Source organism: Astatotilapia calliptera, chromosome 7 (genome assembly GCF_964374335.1).
Source record: "Astatotilapia calliptera chromosome 7, fAstCal68.1, whole genome shotgun sequence".
Taxonomy (NCBI): Eukaryota; Metazoa; Chordata; class Actinopteri; order Cichliformes; family Cichlidae; genus Astatotilapia; species Astatotilapia calliptera.
Window position 1 is genome coordinate 25,917,527 of NC_137428.1, and position 19,361 is coordinate 25,936,887.

Genomic DNA, 19,361 nt, shown 5'->3' on the forward strand with positions numbered 1-19,361 from the left:
GAAACTGAGGCTATACAGTTCACACTAACCACAAAAATTCACCAAAATTGGACAGCAAAATGTTGCCACCCTGACGAGTCTTCATTTCTTCTGCAACATTCATATGGTAGGGTTAGAGGTTTATGTAAATAACATGAACGCGTGCATCAATGCATCCGTGCATCCTGCCTGTATCATTAATTCAAGCTGGTGGTGGTGATGTGATGGTGTTGGTAATATTTTCTTGGACCACGTTGGGCACCGTAGTAAAAATCAGGCATATTTAAAAAACACCACAGCCTTTTTGAGTAATGCTGCTGACTCCATCCCTTTATGATCACAGTATATCCATCTTCTGATGGCTTCTTCCAATAGGGTGGATGTGCAGTCAACAAGCCGTGTGATGCTATCGTGTCAGTATGGACCAAAATCATGAGGAGTGTTTCCAGCAGCTTGTGAATCTATGCCAGAAAGAATTAATGGGGGTCCAACCCAGTACTAGCAAGCTGTACCCTAATAAAGTGGTTGTGATTATATGTTCTGGTTTTGTAGTTTATTATAAATCCTTTCAGTAACTTATATATGCATGTATGTATATGTCCACATTTCAGCTGTAGGTGTTTTCCCACTGAAGCACAGCAGTAAAGTCCATCTGCCTCTTTTACTTCCCCATTCCCACTGACTTCCATACATGGAAAAATTGGGCATTTTCTTTTTTTTTCTTTCTTTATTTCTTTTTTCTTTTTTTTTACAAGGATTAAGAATCACTTCAGGCAGCTCACTTCCTCCGCTTCAAAGCTCATGGAGCCACTCAGAAAAGAAACCTTATTTTGATCTTTTCCACTTTTTCAGTCTTGCAGTCCTGAGCAAATGAGTATAGTTTTGTCCTCTGAAGTGACAGTAGATAAAAGATAATTGATATTTTTAATTCATTTTTGTTTTTTATTCGAGTGTCCCTAATAAAATTGCATGTAATATACAGGTAGTTTTGAAGGCACATATTTCAGGTGTGGATTTGGGGATCTCGCTGAGTCATAACAAGCGATTCATAAGATGACTTTCTTTTAATATATATATGCTATGATACTAGTAGCTGTCTTCTCTCCACTGTGACAAGCCAAAATCTGTTTAGGCTTAACAAGTGCACACATTTATCGGGTTACGTGGTGATACTGAACATTACACACATCTACTACACACTTGAGAGGAGTTTATTCATTCAAAATGAACGGAAACATTTGCAGAGGTGCCTGTAGTGTACAAATTTCTGATAAAAATCTCTGACACGGGGCAAAAGAAGGAAAGGAAAGTTATCTTTAAAATGATTTATTGCACATCATAGTGGTGTGAACAAATCAGACGTAACATAAATCTGAGTCTGCCGTTCTGCCAGCTGAATCAGTCGCACAGTGACTTTCCAGAGGTCACATTTGTGACAGAACTTAAACAGCGTCACACGCTGCCAAACTCAGTGTCTGAATACTCGAACATCTCCGGTCTGCGAAAGAATTTATTTCCACACTGATGAGGCGAGTGGACCAGTTTCTCTGCAGCAAACAATGTTTGTGTCAGCAATGTGTAAATCTTAACTGTGGTAAATATGCTTATTTGTTTTCTTGCCAAAAGCTAGGTGAGGATATCAAAGCCACTCTCGTGCCTGTACGATGAATGTGAAGCTAGGGTGCAGTTAGCTTAGCTTAGCATAAACACTTGTAGCAAAACAGCTTGCCCAGCTCTGCTTACTTTAAAAAAAATTAACCCAAAAAACCTCAAAAATACTCATAGTATTAAAAACAATCAACTTCCATTAAATACAATGTGTGTACATGTATGTTTTTGTGATTCAAAGAACATTCATTCACAAAATATTGCTTCCTGGACCAACTCTCATGTATAAAACACATGATACCTTTGATGAAGCACTGGGTTTTCTGCTGTTCAAACTCGTGACAGTTTAAAGACAAAGGTTACAATTTTCATTGGTAATTTGAAATGTTTGACCAAATTATCTGATTTGAAGAGCAAAACTTCTTTAAAAAAAAGAAATGAATGCTAACTCCATTAGCCAAAGCTGTGCTCATTTACACCAAAAAATTTCACTTTTTAAACTTAAAAAAACAAAGTCACAGTTCATATCATGGCAGGTGTGGGCCACGAGTGGGTGATCACCAGGTGAAAAGACACAGTGAAAAGCCCTTTTTTAGGTTCCCGTTTGGAGCTGGGATCCTCCAGTATTTCAGTTTTTAGTTATCAGTGGTTGTCATGATTGGGGCGTGGAGGGGGCCGCGATGGAGGTGGTGCTCTACACGGAGGTGGACCCTGAGGTGGAGGCGGCAGAGAGCCGGTAGGAGACGGAGGAGCAGAGAGAGAGCTGTTGCTGGTTGAGGGCAGGGCTCTGTTTGGAGGTGGCGTGTACATGGGCGAGCTGGAGGAGGATGGCGGAGGAGTGGATGGCAGAGGAGGAAGGGTTGAAGTTGGAGAGGGGGGCAAGTGGGAGAGCTCGTTGCCCTCCGACAGACGGCGCTGGTAGCTGTGGGGCAAAGTGTAGACAGGTGTGGCGGGGTGTTTGTAGATGGGGTAGCGAGGAGCAGGATAGGATTTACTCCGGGTGAAGTTTATGCACCTGCCCTGTAATTAGAGCACAGGAAGTGTTCACGGCTCAATACAGAAGTTTGCTTTTGTTAAGTACTTCAACTGTACAGTGAGAGACATGAAGAAAAAGGGCAATTAAGACAAGAAAAGTCCAACATCTCCTGTGGCACAGCAGTTAGCAGGTTTGGAGAGATACAGCTCTCAGATGGAAAGAGAAAATTCCACCATTACTTTGTGCTGTGGAAGAAAACAGCATTCCTGACAGGCCAGCCGTGCTGATGCTGGGAGTTTAGGAAGGCAGGCAACATCTACTCTTAATGATTTCTGCAGATGATGAAAGCAATGCTCCAGACAATGCTGCAGTTGTTTTCACTTTTGTCTACTCGCTGTGCCACTTGAGGGTTTCCTTGAAGTAAATACTCCTGGGATTTGAAGCGGCTTTGACTTAAAAATGTTTAGTTTATTGGATAAGTGAAGTTAATGTCATGCAGATAAGATTCAAGGTTATTTTCCATCCACTCCACTTTTCTTTTTTTCCTTGTTTGATCCTGAACTTCAAACATTCCTATTTTCCAAAGATAATAAATTCAGACTCTTAAATGTCTTCCTGCCACAAGCTGAAATAGCTGGTTCGCAATCCTTTTATTATTTCAACGTGTGCTCATCTTACAAGCGTGAAATATCCAGTTGTGTTACCTTGCAGAGGAGGTTAAAATGTTACCTTTTATTTTCTCATGCCTCACCTTGTCTCCGGGATAAGGTCGCATTACAGACACTCTGTCGTAGCCTTTTCTCAGAAATACACACAGAGCATCCAGTTTGCCCTAAAGGAGGACGAATAAAAAAAACAAAACAGCATAAATAAATAAAAATACCAACAATCCCTTATCCACAGTTAATTGCCAGCCTGGCTCTGGAGCACTTTTGCTCCAGATGTATCTCAGGAGGCTTTAATATGACAAAGAGACAGATAAACAAAGAATGTATTTTGTTTGAAATAACACCCGCGCAACAAATTCCATATTCAGGGGTTAGCTCAGTGCATGTCTGGTTCCTATTACCATCCATCCAGCTGACTAATATGTGAGGAAACCAATTGTATTAACTGTTTCCTGGTCATACATAAAGTCTTTTTTTTCTGTGTTGGAAGACATATGTAAGGAAGGGTCCTACATGTCAAAGAAGAGCATCTGGAAACACTATTATCTATATATTACATATGTGATCCATGCCTTAGAATACATTTTATGGCAGTAATACATTTCTGTGTCATGGCCATGAGATTTAAAACTCTAGGAAAAGCCAGCAAGTAGAGCTGAGATGAAATTTTTTTTCAAAACAGGAAAGCTACAGTAATACTTTGGATTTATTTAACCCTTATTTAACCAGAAAGTGTAACTCTTGATATTAAGAATCTCTGTCGGGAGAGTGTATTAGACCAAAATAGCACGTTTTATTTATGGCAAGCAAGTCTACTGTAGAACACAGTGCACAGAAGGGCCATGAACAAACTGCCAAACAGATGGACATGAAAAGTGAAATACTGGAGCACCTTGATGGGCGAGTACCACTTGTGGGGTTGGGAAGATTTGTGTGAGTTGTAGTAATGCCGCAGTGGAGCAGGATCGTACTCCTGCGCGGGCATCACAACGCGAGCGTTTTTAGCCTTTTCCAGTTTGGCTCCTTCTTCAGTCGATCCTTTATCTCCCCATCGAACCTGAAAAGAAAGAAAAGCTTTGTGTTTCAGACAGCCACGTTAGTATGGAGCCTCCAGTGGTCTCCAACGGTGGTAAAAAAGCTCCACAACTCAGACAGAGAATGGATGAAGGGGTGATAGAAGATAAATAAGGATTTTGTCATCAGTCATGCAAAGCTTCTCTAGTAGAGTCCAAGAGGAAAAATATGAAGCCAGAAAAAAGTGAAAAGTTGGACCAAAGTTGTGATTCTGGAGAACTGACAAGATCTGAGCCAATAAAATCACATCCAGTGGGTTCTAGTTTTACCACTGCCTCTGCACGTGTGTCAGGGTGCCTGAATGTGACTGCTGTAAATGAGGTTTGTGTTTGACACAATGTGCCGCATTTCCTTTTACTCAAAGAAACAAAAAAATCTCTTTCCTTGTACGTTAACATGTTTTGAAGCATTCCTGTGTGGGTTTTAATTAAAGCCAGTCCACTGAAGTCCACAAGATCTCAAAACACACACACACAAAAGTAGCTCCTTTGGCTCTGACTTGAATTGTTTCAATTTGCGTTTTACATTTAGGTTTTATTTCTAAACCTTCAAGAGGATATAGAGCATTAAGTCTCAAACCATATTCACTAAGAAATCTTAAGATTCAACAAGAGCCCGACTGGGTTTTTCTCTAACGCAAATATCTCGATTCTCAGAGTCACCAATAAAGCTAAAAAAGGAACCCGGCACAGTAAGAGTGAAAGCATTTCTGTCAAAGCAGCCTTGAAAGTTCATTACTCAAATTCACTCCCTTTCAGCTGCACCAGACAAGCCACCAAGGCTTTAACTTGGCAGAAAAGGCACATAAATGAAGCTGTGCATACTTTCCGTAGCTGGTTTTGGAAGTGTTCACAGCAAAGACTCTTCAGACTTCACAACCAGTCTGTTAAAAAAAAAACCCAAAACGTCACACTGACTGGGTGACAACTGTCTCCTTGACCTTATCCTCCCAAACCACGCACACATCTGGTCCTCTCTGGTCTGAAGATTCTGTTGCCTTCCTCCTCCTCCTCTCGCATTTCAGCGTACACTGGGAACAGCTTGCTTGCTCTTATCTCAACACCATGAACCAAACTGCTCCACTCTTTGGAGCACTTATGCCGACTTCGCAGTTTATTGTGCACAGGGCCTCATCTTAACTCTTTCTGTTTCTCAGAGCTAATTACGACAACAAAGTGACTCAGTGCCGTCCAGCACAGAGTCGCATACTCATCTCTTTCAAAGGCTGACTTGCTTCCTGTTTTCTTGTGTATGCTTGCTGTACTACTGTTTGATCTCATTCCCGTCTTTGAGCATTTACTTTCAGCTGAATGCCAGAGTGAAGCTTGCCACGTGTATATCAGTGAGGCTGAAACCAGTCAGCAGTAGAGCAGGGCGATATGACCAAAAATATTTATCACGATATACATTTGAAAATTTGCAATAACGATATAACTGACGATATAATTGAAAGTAGACAAAATACTTTACAACTCCCCAACGTGCAAAAAACAAACAAACATCAATGTATTTTCACTTAAACAAGCAGCTGTTTTTTGTGTGCATTAAAGTTATATAAAAATTTTACAGTGCAAATGCAAATTCCTTGCTGACAGTTAAACCAAAAGGCATTTCCAGTGGAAAGTGGCCGACATATCCTCAGCATAACCATGTATAATATCCACAAAACTTAAAAAGAGGTTATACACACACAATACGGTAACATTATGTTGAAGCACAGTATGTATCACTCCGTGAGGCTCCTGCCTACGATGCTCCGACAATCCATCAAGCGGTGCGGCTTCGTAGCTTAGCAAAGTCGTACTAAAACATTTGACAAATTTTCGAGCGCCGTGTACGACATAAAATCGTTTCGAGGTCAGTAAACACAACCAGAATTCAAACATAAGGCACACAGGATTATAAGGGGCACTGTCGATTTTCAGAAAAATCAAAGGATTGATTTTAAGTGTGCCGTATTTTCCAAAAAACACGGTAATAACGACGGCCCACTAGCATGCGCTACCAAAAATAGTGCTTTGTTGTGTATCTGACGGACGAAAGCTAAACCAGTTCCACACCACTGAAGTTGCAGCATTTTTACAAACCAATTCTGGTTCATTGGTTTCATTCAACGATCCACTTTCGCTCTTCTCATTCTGCGTCGCCGCCATGTGCGTATGTAAACAAAGGCACTGCGCATGTGCGTTTTACCCATATTCTATCGCGATATTTCATTTTCTTATCGTTGCCCAACATTACACCGGTATTACCGTGAACGGTATGATATGGCCCAGCCCTAGTCAGCAGCACCAAATAAAATGTACAATCACATTAGAACATTTTAATTTCATTTTCACTTGTGTAAGATTCAACAAGAGCCCGATGTTTTTAGGTTGCCAAGCAACTTAAAAACTCAAATAGCATGCAATCTAGCACACAAGCAGACTGGTAACTATATAAGTATATAGTCACAGGGTTTTTGACCGACATAGTAGTATTAGTTGTAATAGTCGCCCGAGTGCTTTCATATTTTCATGTTCTCATGCCCCTCTATGTTGCCTTGTTAAGTCTTAGTATTCTTGTCTGGGTTTTTTTTGGTCCTTTTTTACTTTCAACGTGAGTTTTTTTTGTTTTCTGTGTTAATTTTGCTTCCTGTATGACTTCCTGTTTCCCTCTTTGTTTCCACCTCATTCTCCTCCTGCGTCTAAACCCCAGTCAGCCCTTCGTTTATGTGTGCATCTACATATTGCCCTCATACTGTGAAGAAACAATATCTTTCCATCATCTTCTGTTTGCTTACCCTAATGTAAGCAATAACTCAGGATGAGCGGTCACAGGAAGCTGATTATCAGCTTGTTAATTTAACCAAATGGTACACATTAAAGGAGCATCTGACTAATCACAAACAGTGTAGTGTACAGCGTGACAAGCAGCTGATTTTACCAGTGAAAATGAAACTATAATATTAGAAAAATATGACGATGTTAAACATACAATACAGACAGTTCAAGTTTCAATTCTTTCAGCTGCAGCCCCGTTTATGCTAAATGATGACAGTTTGACTTAAAATCCACAAATGCAAACAGATGTCCTGTATTATATAATAATGCTTATAAACAGAAACAATTCTTTGCAACCAACAAGGAAAGTCAATGAGTCAGATTTGAAACTTTAAATGCTACTGAAAAACAGAGGGTGTGAGGGCTCTTCCAGGAATACTGATGCTATTTTCCAGAGAACCGATTGGTCAGTAGGTCGTGACTTCATGGTGCTTCTACAGTAGAAGTTACCATGGTGATACAACCCAATAAAGAAGTGATCTGTATTTGTAGTCCAGAAAACCCAGGGTTAACAATTACAGAGATAAGCCCAGATCCTGCTCCGCAGTACAGACCTCTGGCTGCACTCCTTAGATTCTTTAGTATTCCTCATATTCCTCTTTGTATCCTCCTTTTGGACTGTTTATTTTGGATTCTGGAATAAGCTACAATGAAACGGATCACCCCTCGTTAAACATTCGTTCTTCTGCTTCCCACACTTTTGGATCCTAAATCTCCTCTCAACAATCCCCATTAGGACATAGCTCCATGATAGAGTTTAATTGCATTAAATAAATAGAGTTTAATCCTGGAGATAATTCAGTTAAATAAAAGAAAACAAAGAAAATCACATTTTTTGGCTGGTTGATTAATTTAAACTGTACAGCCAAGAATTTGATTTCTATTAGCCAGCATGAGCAACTGGTCGATACTTGTTGTTAATGGGAAATATGCACGATAGTTATTATACATATGCAGTACTGATCTATTTACAGTTTGCTTTCTGGATTACCTCCATTCTCTTGATACCCCCGACTCCACGGCCTCCGTAGTATGACGCATCTACCGTGGGCCACCTCTTCTTTGGAAAACCATCTTCATCATCCTAAAGAAAAAAATAAGCATACGTTATTTCTAAGAAAGGGAAATTTAGGAAGGAACTTTAAAAAAAAAGAATAGAAAAAAGAAACACTCCACTTACAGAAATGTCCTCTATTACTGGTGGAGGTGCCTCATGGATGACCTGCAAACCAAAAAGACAGTGCCTGATTTTTGTTATCGCACCAAAGAGCAACAACTGGAATCATGTAATTGTGAAAATAAGCATCGCTAATTTAGTTGGGATGTAAGTTTTTCATGATCATACCACGGTGCAGCAGAGAGGCCAAAACCACCACAGCAGAGCGATGGTCAACAGGAGCAGCAGGATCAGAAGCGCGATGGCCACAAAGGTCCCGTTAGACTACAAACAAAAGGACATATTGAGGATATGTTGCTCATAGATACACTATTTATATTCATCCACTAATGAACTGCAGAACACTGTGGCAGTGGGTCGAGCGGTTTAACCTGCATAATGTGCGTGCGAGATGACAAATTTCTGTGACGTTATGTCATTATGTGCAAATTCTCCTTCTAAGTCAATAAAGTTCCTCACATACTTTTAGCCATGAGGTAATGTGTGGGGATTGTTTTTGTCCCCTCCTGGTTTCCATTATACTTACACAAGCTACTGCAGTGATTGTGACAGAGCTTGATATGAAGCTCAGGCCATTATTCATGCTGACGTGGAGAGTGGCAGACCTGTAGAAAAGGTAAGAGCGTAACTAGGACTCGGTTTGCATACTTAGTGCTCATAGATGTTTACTGCAATTATAAATAGCGATACAGATGAAAACACTTTCATGCTGTCAAGCTGTGTATACTGCTTACACTTTGATAAGAAGTAATGAAGCTCATTAAAGTTTCCTGCAGCAGCAATTACTTACGTTCCCTGTTTTTCCAGAACAGGAGCTGGGCACAAAAGGTAGGTATCTCTCACCACCAAAGGTCTTTTCACTGTGCAAAATGAAATAATGTGAAAATTTATATTTAGCACTGCACACAGCAAAGTAAACTACACATTACGTGAGTATCCATGATGAAAGAGAAAGCTGTGAGTGATGCAAAGGAAAAATTTACTTCACTTTCCTCTTGCAGTCCTGTAACTTTAGGAGATTCAAACCTCAAAATATCTTCTTTTTTTTTGAATTCCTGGACTTCCTGCTCTTATGGAAAATGAAGCAAATGAGGGAGGGCTGTGGTTTATTTACCCTGGCTGAGCGAGTGTCTGGAGTGTGCAAAGACAGTGCTCGTCTCTGATGAGATCCACATTCCCCTTTAGACATCTGAGATGCGTAAAGCGCTATACCAGCTGATTAAAAGGAGAGGAAGAGTGCGCTGATGGCTTTTCATGAGGGCGAGGATTTACATCGCCAACAAAGAGCTGCTGTCCCCCACCCATCGTACTCCCACGCTGGCCAAAGTAAATTTAGCACAATGAAGAAAATGCTGAGGGCAATCCCTAAATAATACATTCTGCTGATCATTTAAAGGATAATTGTTGGCTGAACCGATTCACACATTTTTCTTTCTGCAAACACCAACCACAAACTGTATATAAAAGATGGCTGTTACTCCCAGCTCTGGAAAGTGAAGTATTTGCAGAAGGTCCTTGACTCTGTATTAATCCTAATAACCAGACCCCTCTGGGTATCAGAGACCACTCTGACAACTCTCGACAGGTAAATGATTGTATTGCTCATTTGCCCCAGTAAACATTTTCCTAATAATTTTATCTCCTCAATCATCAATCACTAGTTTCAAAACATGCTAAATAAAAAATTAAGATAAAAAATGGTTCCAGTTTCCAATTTCTTCCCCCTGACTATTCAGCTGTAAGTGGTGGTGTAAAATTACAGAGCAGGGTCCCTGAGTGCTGAGGGGCAAAAAGCAGAAACATGCTATCCTGCAATAAAAGTATTTTACCTGCAAACTTTAAACAAACTCATTTTCTTCCTCTGTTTCCAATCTATATAAAGAGCAAAGCTAACTCCACTCTACGTTAAGAAGCTTATGTTTTAGTTCAATAAGGAGAATCTCTAATCCCTCATCTAGCTGCTTTCCTGGGTGCTTGACTGCTCGGCTATTCTTTACGTCAATTCCACTTTCTCACACTGTCAAACTCCATGCTGACATCATTGCTGTAGTCCAATAATTTTCTTTATATCTCGGTGCTCTTCTGTCCTTCTGCCTTTTGGATCTCATTTGTGCATCTGCCTTCTCTCCATAACCACTTCAGCCTGGTCACTCAGACCTCCACCCAAGCCTCTGTCTTCATCACACCAGCATCTCAACTTCAGGAAATCCTGTTCTAATTGCAATGGATTCTGTTTATTGACTTCAATAAGCATGCTTAATACTGCCAAATGATCTCTCCTGATTGAAATTGTTAAATACATCAGAGTGTCTGACTTTCTGCAACAAAGTGTGTCTTTGAAAGAATATTTCAAAGTGAGAAACTATTCATTTAGGTATAGTTATAACCCAAAAAAGTGGATTTCTGAAAACATAGCATTGCTACATCCAGATGCAAGCATCAAGATATAGTTATAACCCTCATCACTTGTGTTTTTACAGCATTAATAAAGAAGTTATAGAAGGCATCTGTTTGAGTTTGTGCACACTGACTGGGTGGAGGTGGATTTCATTGTCCAAAGCAATGACTGAATATAAACAGAAGAGTTTTAGTCTTGTTGGGGCAGAGCTCCATAATTAGCTCACACGTGTAAGATATTATACACTTCAAAATATGATTTCGCAAAAGTTTTAGCAAATAGTTACAGGCACAAAGTAAGATCAGTAAGCCTATATTCACTCTAGTTTTGCTTTGTGTTTTGGTCTTTAGCAACTACTCATAGAAGTATTTGGCTCTGTAGCCTCATCACATTCACCAACTGGTTGCCAGTCTTGCCAGTCTGCTGTTTAGCCCTCAGCATGTATCACTGCCTCAGTAACATTAGTAATTAGTCAAAACAAATCAATGAGAGAGAAAGCTGCAATGAAGCTCTATGAAAAATGAGAGGGCTGGAGAGCTGGGTAACATAATGGTGTGATGGTTTAAATAAATAAAGTCTGCATGGGAGAGGTGAAATTACAGCTAAGAATGAATTAAAATGAAAAACTTTGCAAGTGCTACTTACTCAAAGTAACAGTGTCGTTGATCCAGAAGCTGCAGAGAACTTTCTGTACATCTCGGGCATGAAGGAAACCATTTCCACTCACCACCACCTGGAAGGATTCTGAAGTGGGATTAAATTGATCATTTAATCAACTTTTGTCTTTGTGGTAAATTTGGAATACTATAGAGTGAGTTTTAGGGAGGGAAGTGCTCTCAGTAGGACTACTGGTCCATACCGATGCTACAGTACTGTTATGTCATAGTATAATGTCATAATATCTGATATAGATGATGAAAACTTTTATGGGCCTAAGATGTACCTGTGTGCCAAGTTTGGTTGCTAAACTGTGATTTTAGTAATTGTCTGTGTATAATTTGGAGTATATATCAAAAGTAACGATCAAGTGTAAGTAGAAAGGTGTATGTATACATCAAGCTTTTGCATTTTGAGACAGTATTTTGAGTTCAAGTTTCTTCACCTCCTTCACAGATGCTGGAGGGCTCGACAGCTAGGATTTCAATACATGATCTCTTTAGGATCTGAAAGAGAAAATAATATCAGAAGCTTAACTTAGTGCAGGACCTTCCACTGATATAATGCGATCTTATTGTGTTTTAGTACCGAGTCTATGACGCCTTGCAGTGCTTGAAATCCATCATTCACAGGGAAGACGTGATCCTTGCTGTCAGCTATCGTTGAAAGCTGTGGAGAAAAATGTCTACATGGTTAAATTGTTCTTTAGCTGACTGATTAATTGATCTTCTAACTGTTAACCCTTTAAGACCTACCATAGAACCAAGTCCGCCAGTGCTTATATCATATCATAGTTGATATACATCAATACAACCATTATAGCCCAAATTTTAATAATATGTATGCAGTACATTTATAGTAATTACATAAATTGCAAAAAAGTGCAATAAACTACAAAACAATTGAAGATCGTTTTTGTTTTTTTTAACATATATTTCTAGTTAGAGAAATTTAAGAGGCTTATCCCTCAAAACTGTAAATACAAAAAAGTTGCACAAAATAGTTTCTCACCACAGGAAATTTATTTTGAGTGTCTTCATAGTTTTATTTTTGAAATACACCAATTTTTATATAATGCAGGAAAAACTAAAATAAATATTATACTGCAAATTTGCAAAAAAACAGCACATGCATCAAAGTAAACTATTTCCAGCAGTGCAATATGAGTCCTAAGCATCCCAGAAATGACACAGAAAGTCATAAAGTCAAACATAACTTTTAAAAACACCAGTACAGGCTCGCTAGGCCCTGATGGTAAAAAACTACATTTCCGCAAAATGGCGTCACTTCCAGCTTCGGGCAGGTCATGGTGGACATGCGATAGTTCGTGCTGATGGACGTAGGAAGTGTTACAAACAGCTGATTGGATCAGCAAAGCGTGTTTCTGGAATATTGTGTTTTTGTTCCTGCAAGTGCTTTTTATGAAGTTTTTGCAAAGCTATATGTGGAAGGAAACTGTGACCTAGGACAAGCTGATGGCATAAGATGTAAGTACAACTCCTCCGGTTTCATATGCAAAAAAAATTATTGCGCTAGCTCACGTGGTTGCAGTGCTACTGGGATTTAAAAATAGTTAAGCAAAACAGAGCGCGCCCGCTCCGACCGGCTTTAAAGGGTTAACTGTTAGATTTACCTGGGTTTCATTAAAGTCTTTTACTCCCACACAGTACACAGTGGCACCCAGTTGCCGTGCTCTGCCAGCCTGAGAGAAAGTGAGACATTAAACAGAATAAACAAGCTACAGTGAAATGGTGAACGCTCACTGAATCACATTAGAATTTGGTTGGGCTGAAACTTAAAAGCTCCATCAGCTATATTGTAGTTATTCTCATGTCACTGACAACTGCTGGGAACATCTGGAAGTAATGCACAAGAGGTTTCTGTTATCGACAGTATATGAAAGATGTACATAGCCACTGTGACATCACCCGTGGCTATTGCTGCAGGGAGTGCAGAATTATTAGGCAAATGAGTATTTTGTCCACATCATCCTCTTCATGCATGTTGTCTTACTCCAAGCTGTATAGGCTCAAAAGCCTACTAACAATTAAGCATATTAGGTGATGTGCATCTCTGTAATGAGAAGGGGTGTGGTCTAATGACATCAACACCCTATATCAGGTGTGCATAATTATTAGGCAACGTCCTTTCCTTTGGCAAAATGGGTCAAAAGAAGGACTTGACAGGCTCAGAAAAGTCAAAAATAGTGAGATATCTTGCAGAGGGATGCAGCAGTCTCAAAATTGCAAAGCTTCTGAAGCGTGATCATCGAACAATCAAGCGTTTCATTCAAAATGGTCAACAGGGTCGCAAGAAGCGTGTGGAAAAACCAAGGCGCAAAATAACTGCCCATGAACTGAGAAAAGTCAAGCGTGCAGCTGCCAAGATGCCACTTGCCACCAGTTTGGCCATATTTCAGAGCTGCAACATCACTGGAGTGCCCAAAAGCACAAGGTGTGCAATACTCAGAGACATGGCCAAGATAAGAAAAGCTGAAAGACGACCACCACTGAACAAGACACACAAGCTGAAACGTCAAGACTGGGCCAAGAAATATCTCAAGACTGGTTTTTCTAAGGTTTTATGGACTGATGAAATGAGAGTGAGTCTTGATGGGCCAGATGGATGGGCCCGTGGCTGGATTGGTAAAGGGCAGAGAGCTCCAGTCCGACTCAGACGCCAGCAAGGTGGAGGTGGAGTACTGGTTTGGGCTGGTATCATCAAAGATGAGCTTGTGGGGCCTTTTCGGGTTGAGGATGGAGTCAAGCTCAACTCCCAGTCCTACTGCCAGTTTCTGGAAGACACCTTCTTCAAGCAGTGGTACAGGAAGAAGTCTGCATCCTTCAAGAAAAACATGATTTCCATGCAGGACAATGCTCCATCACACGCGTCCAAGTACTCCACAGCGTGGCTGGCAAGAAAGGGTATAAAAGAAGAAAAACTAATGACATGGCCTCCTTGTTCACCTGATCTGAACCCCATTGAGAACCTGTGGTCCATCATCAAATGTGAGATTTACAAGGAGGGAAAACAGTACACCTCTCTGAACAGTGTCTGGGAGGCTGTGGTTGCTGCTGCACGCAATGTTGATGGTGAACAGATCAAAACACTGACAGAATCCATGGATGGCAGGCTTTTGAGTGTCCTTGCAAAGAAAGGTGGCTATATTGGTCGCTGATTTGTTTTTGTTTTGTTTTTGAATGTCAGAAATGTGTATTTGTGAATGTGGAGATGTTATATTGGTGTCACTGGTAAAAATAAATAATTGAAATGGGTATATATTTGTTTTTTGTTAAGTTGCCTAATAATTATGCACAGTAATAGTCACCTGCACACACAGATATCCCCCTAAAATAGCTCAAACTAAAAACTACTTCCAAAAACATTCAGCTTTGATATTAATGAGTTTTTTGGGTTCATTGAGAACATGGTTGTTGTTCAATAATAAAATTATTCCTCAAAAATACAACTTGCCTAATAATTCTGCACTCCCTGTACAGTAGTTCAGCATGCATTCACACTTTAGGTTCTCTAATGTTCTAATAGTGTTTTGAGCAATATAGTGAGAAGAAAATACGCAGTACGCTGTATTTACATTATCTTATGCTTTGTACTAAAACAGGCTTTAAATTTCTATTTAAGTTAATAGTTGTTCATAAACTTCTTAATTAAGTGTTAGTAAGTTTCTTTTCACACGGATTCTTCTACCTCTCTTTGAGCCAGGTCAAACTGATTTTCTCTCAGTTCACCGTCCGTCAGGGCAATGATGACACTGGCTGTCCGGTAACCTACAGCACAGAAGGAAGCGCTGTTAAAACGCTAAAAAGAAAAAAAAATCTTTGAGAGCACAATCTCTAAGTATTTTGAACATATTTGTGATGTGAAGAGCAGCTGTGTTTCTATTGTTTCCTTATAGAGTGATTCTAACGTTTCTGAATTAGGAGTGAAATTCATTTTAATGTTTGGGTCAAAGACTTTACTATGATTAAGTGTTAAAAAAAAGAAAAGAAAGAAAAAATCTACTTACCATCTCCAGTCCCGTAGTATATTTGCTCGCTGGCCTGAGAGGGAAGTTTTGAGGCGTCAGTGGCTATAAACTTTAAAAAGGCCTCATTTAAAGGCTCAGATGCCATACTGTTGGGTAGGGTCAGTTTTTCATTGACTTTACAGATGACTTACCCTTTGAAATCCTCTGTGCATGAAGGTGTCTCCGCCTGGCTGCACCATACGTAACTCCTCCAGTCCCGCCCGAATCTGATCTCTTATTATTGACACGTGAAAAAGGACAAAAACTACTGATCAGAAGGGGATGATACAACAAAAATAAAAAGAATTATTAAATTTAGGTGTGTTAGTATATGTGCCACCTGTCTTCTGTTAGAGGCATGAGAATCCTTCCTTCTGTTGAAAATACAATAAAAGACATCCGCAGCTGAGGACTGGGAAAACAAAAACACCGGAGATGATTGTTACATGTTTTTATGTTCTCTTCCCCCCCTTTACTCTTATAGTGCCACGGCTTGTGCGTAACTGTACCTGATAAACTTGTGAGCCAGATGATCGACAAAGTAATAGATCTCATTCCAGTAATGCTGCACACTGCCAGACCTGAAACAAAGATTCAGCGGTTTCAGTGACACACAGGAGCTTTGGCACAAAAAAGTCAATTCACAATTGACTGAAAAAGACATGCAACACAATTGACTAAGAAAGAACTTAGAAATACTCTAATAGTGAACAACTTAATGCTGTTATACTGTTGTTTAGCTTCTTCGCTTCCAGAATTAGGAAGAATAAAAAGGGAGTCATCAAAACAGACAAGAAAAGCGTGACATTAAAAGCTGAAAGACAGAAACACTGAATATCTGTGAAATTGTGGAAACTGCCTTTAAAGTCTAGATCTCCTTATAACCCTGTAATGTGATGTAATTAAAGATTGTTTTTGCACTGCATACAATATAATGGCAGAAAGAAGGACTGGAGTCTATTCTCACTGACAGTGAGCAGCAGTGATGGAGAACACTGTGGACACTTATTAAAGGAGTTTTAGTTAAAGAGTATTCTTATTGTGATTATCGGCTATCACCTGAATCTTTTTGTGTAAAAATATTTTAGAAAACAGAGGAAATTACTGGTGTTGAGTGCTTTAAAAGAAGGTGACTGGACTTCTTTTTGGCTCGTGAAGATGTTTTTAACTTTTCATCCATTTTGTATGTCTTGCTGTTATTTATTTTCCTTTTAGTATATGTTTGTTTTAGTTTTTTATTGCTCTTTTTTTTTTTTTTTAACTAGAAAGCACTTTGTTCAGCTATGTTGTTATGCTAAATAAGGTTGGATGGGACTGGTATGCTATTCTTGGTATATTATTCATAAAAAAAATCTCACTTTTTTATGTGACTTTATTGCCCACTTTTACTCCAAGCCAAAGTTATAGTTCCACTTGATCCTTACATGGCTTCCTCCTGGGTCCAGGTTTTGCAACAGGTGCAGACCAACACAAACAACCAGCTGATTTCTCTAAGTGGAAGGCTGTAATTAAAGAGACTCGTGGAGCAAATATGCACAACTTCTTGTGGCCCCTTTCTCTCTCTGCACTCTCCCTTCACCTCCTCCCTTATGTTTTCATTTATCCTGTGATGTGAGTCGCAGTGCAGAGACAGCCAAACACTCGGGATCTTTGGAACATCTGGCTCTAATGGAGAAAGGGTTCTGCAGACCGAAGCGCAGAGAGATGAAATTGGGTCTGGATGTGGGCAGCGCCTGTCAGCGAAGAGCGGCCGCTTTTGGAAAACAGGAATCCCTGCAGGGCAGTTTATCATCCGCTGATGAATGCATGAAGATGTCACCGTGTAAACATACTTCATGTCAGTTCTTACAACTTTGAGGTGATTTGCAAAAAGAAAACGATATGCGTGTTTTTGATTTATGCACGGCTCTTTTAAGAGAGAATTTATGAAACAGCACACTGATGTGACTTGACCTGTTCAACAGTGTCATGTTAGCCTCATGACATTTAATTGAACCCTTATGTGAGCTCTTGGCATTTGAGTCTCTTATAACCCGCGACTGTTTCCTTGAATAAAATGGGACGATACCGCAATAGCAGCTGAGAACAATAAGTATTCTAAGATAAGTACTATAATATCACTTAAGCCATTTAAGACAAAAAACAACATTTTTTATATGAATAGAAATATTTTGGGGTTTCACATTGTACAAAATAACACATTTAAAGGCTTTATTTTAGACTCCAAAACTCCAATTGGTGTTTTTCACCATGTTGGCCTTTATATACAGCATTTCTAATCTTATTAACCACTGAATGCTCTTTACCCTGCAACCCACACTCATTCATTCACAGATATTCATATAGTGCTTTTTCTTCAATGCATACGTCAAACATACTGACACAGATTGTGGCAACAGGGGCCACTTTACCTCCTAAGCTGTTTGCACAGTGATTCAAAGCTACTGATCACCTAGAAAATCAGTTGATAACTCATTCAGTTTTAAGTTGATGGTGTAGGTCACAGCAGCAATGAGTTTGTATCTCACAATGCAAATGCAATATCATGACTTGGAGTTTTGAACTGTTGTGGCAGGTACATCGTTAGGAAATTAGCAAATCTGATGACTGAGTCTGTTCTTTTTAAATCAGGCTTCTACTGGTGTGATCAGAAATTCTCAAGCTGGTGACATTTCAAAATTAAAAATGCATTATATGCATGTCACTTACGGTCACATTCGATTCAGTTTCTATTTGGAATCCAGACCCTACCTTCAGCTTTATAAAGGCCTTAATATTTCAGTAGGCTAAAACATGCTAGTTACATCATATTAGCATATTTTTGTCAGGCAATTAGCAGCCCATCATTGCCACTGGATGACAGCTTGAATGATGCGTGCACCTGTGCCTTCAAAAAGCACCGATGAGTCACACAGATCTCTTCTGTGATCAAGTAAAAATAAAAGCACTCACTTGTCCAAAACAAAGTAGAGGTCAAATCCTCCATAGCACGATGACCCGGCTTGTCTCCTCTCAAATAGCTGAGCTGTGCTGCCAGCCGCCAGGACTGCCACCAGTACACCCAGTTCCACACAAAGCACGACCCGCCTGCACCAGCACTGGGGCATCACTCCAAATTTAGGAGAGCAATCAGCCTGGGAGATGGTAAACATAAATATTGTCTCAGGATGAAGGATTTTTCTTTTCCTGGTGGCTCCTCTCCTTACAGTGCTCTGGAGGTTTCAGCCATACAGACTGAGGGATGAAGAGAGCTCTCCTCCTGATCAGGGTCCCATCTCCTCAGGAGCAGATGTGTGGTGGCAGAGGAGGAGTGAGGCTTGTGGGACTGAGTCTTTGACTCCCACTCACATCACACTTGTAGAAAACTTTGCTAAGAGTTTGCACAACAAAACAAAACTCTCACGCATAGGTGCTTCCTCTCTTCTCAGAGTGTTTCTCTGAATGACTCCACAGCTTTGTCCAGGTATTTGTTTTCACTCATACTTTTCCTTGTTTTGTTTTTTCTTCTTTTTTTTCCTTGACTTCTTTTGGTAGTTCACTTGAATCTACAACTTACCCATCAGTGCCACTCAGTGGTAAACATATGCACTGTGCAAAGCTGTTACTGCAAATAAACATTAAACACTTTTTTTCCACACTGCTTTTAATATTTTAGTGGAACTGAATGCCAGATGATTCACAAGATAAATACTATACAGGGTTAATATAAAGTGTCCACATGAAGGATTTTCTCTTTGAGGCTGAACCATTTCTTGGTTATGCTGCTATAGGCTGAGACTGCTGCAGGGAACCCTGCAATACACTGTGATGCACTGAGCACTCCTCCACTCACCTCTTTTCATTACTCATTTCCTTGCTCGAGGCTTCTTCCTGGTAAAAGGGAGTTTTTCCTTCCCACTGTCACAAACTGCTTGCTCACTAAGTGCCGCTTGTATAGTGTTGCTTTGATTTGGTCTATATAAATAAACCTCAGTG

General features: G+C 39.9%; 1 protein-coding gene across 1 annotated transcript; it reads right to left on the minus strand.

Moving 5' to 3' along the window:
• Positions 1-1,169: 1,169 nt before the first annotated feature.
• antxr1b (ANTXR cell adhesion molecule 1b) lies at positions 1,170-19,001 on the minus strand. Its single transcript, XM_080304308.1, has 18 exons — positions 18,339-19,001; positions 15,896-15,967; positions 15,727-15,798; positions 15,539-15,620; positions 15,387-15,420; positions 15,068-15,147; positions 12,993-13,061; positions 11,948-12,028; positions 11,805-11,865; positions 11,348-11,446; positions 9,095-9,164; positions 8,831-8,909; positions 8,473-8,568; positions 8,308-8,349; positions 8,119-8,211; positions 4,124-4,288; positions 3,315-3,395; positions 1,170-2,607 (listed from the first exon to the last, which is right to left on the minus strand). Exons 1-18 carry the CDS (start codon positions 18,536-18,538, stop codon positions 2,230-2,232), a joined length of 1,854 nt encoding a protein of 617 aa, XP_080160434.1. The 5' UTR covers positions 18,539-19,001; the 3' UTR covers positions 1,170-2,229.
• Between the last annotated feature and the right edge of the window lie 360 nt (positions 19,002-19,361).

What these genes read in the sequence shown, in the direction of transcription:
- antxr1b (XM_080304308.1), bottom strand. Translation starts at nt 18,538, where the DNA reads ATGTTTACCATCTCCCAGGCTGATTGCTCTCCTAAATTTGGAGTGATG. An exon ending in AAGACTTTAATGAAACCCAG is followed by an intron (nt 12,029 to 12,992) that starts GTAAATCTAACA and finishes TTTTCTCCACAG; the next exon opens with CTTTCAACGATAGCTGACAG. An exon ending in GTTCTGGAAAAACAGGGAAC is followed by an intron (nt 8,910 to 9,094) that starts GTAAGTAATTGC and finishes CCTTTTCTACAG; the next exon opens with GTCTGCCACTCTCCACGTCA.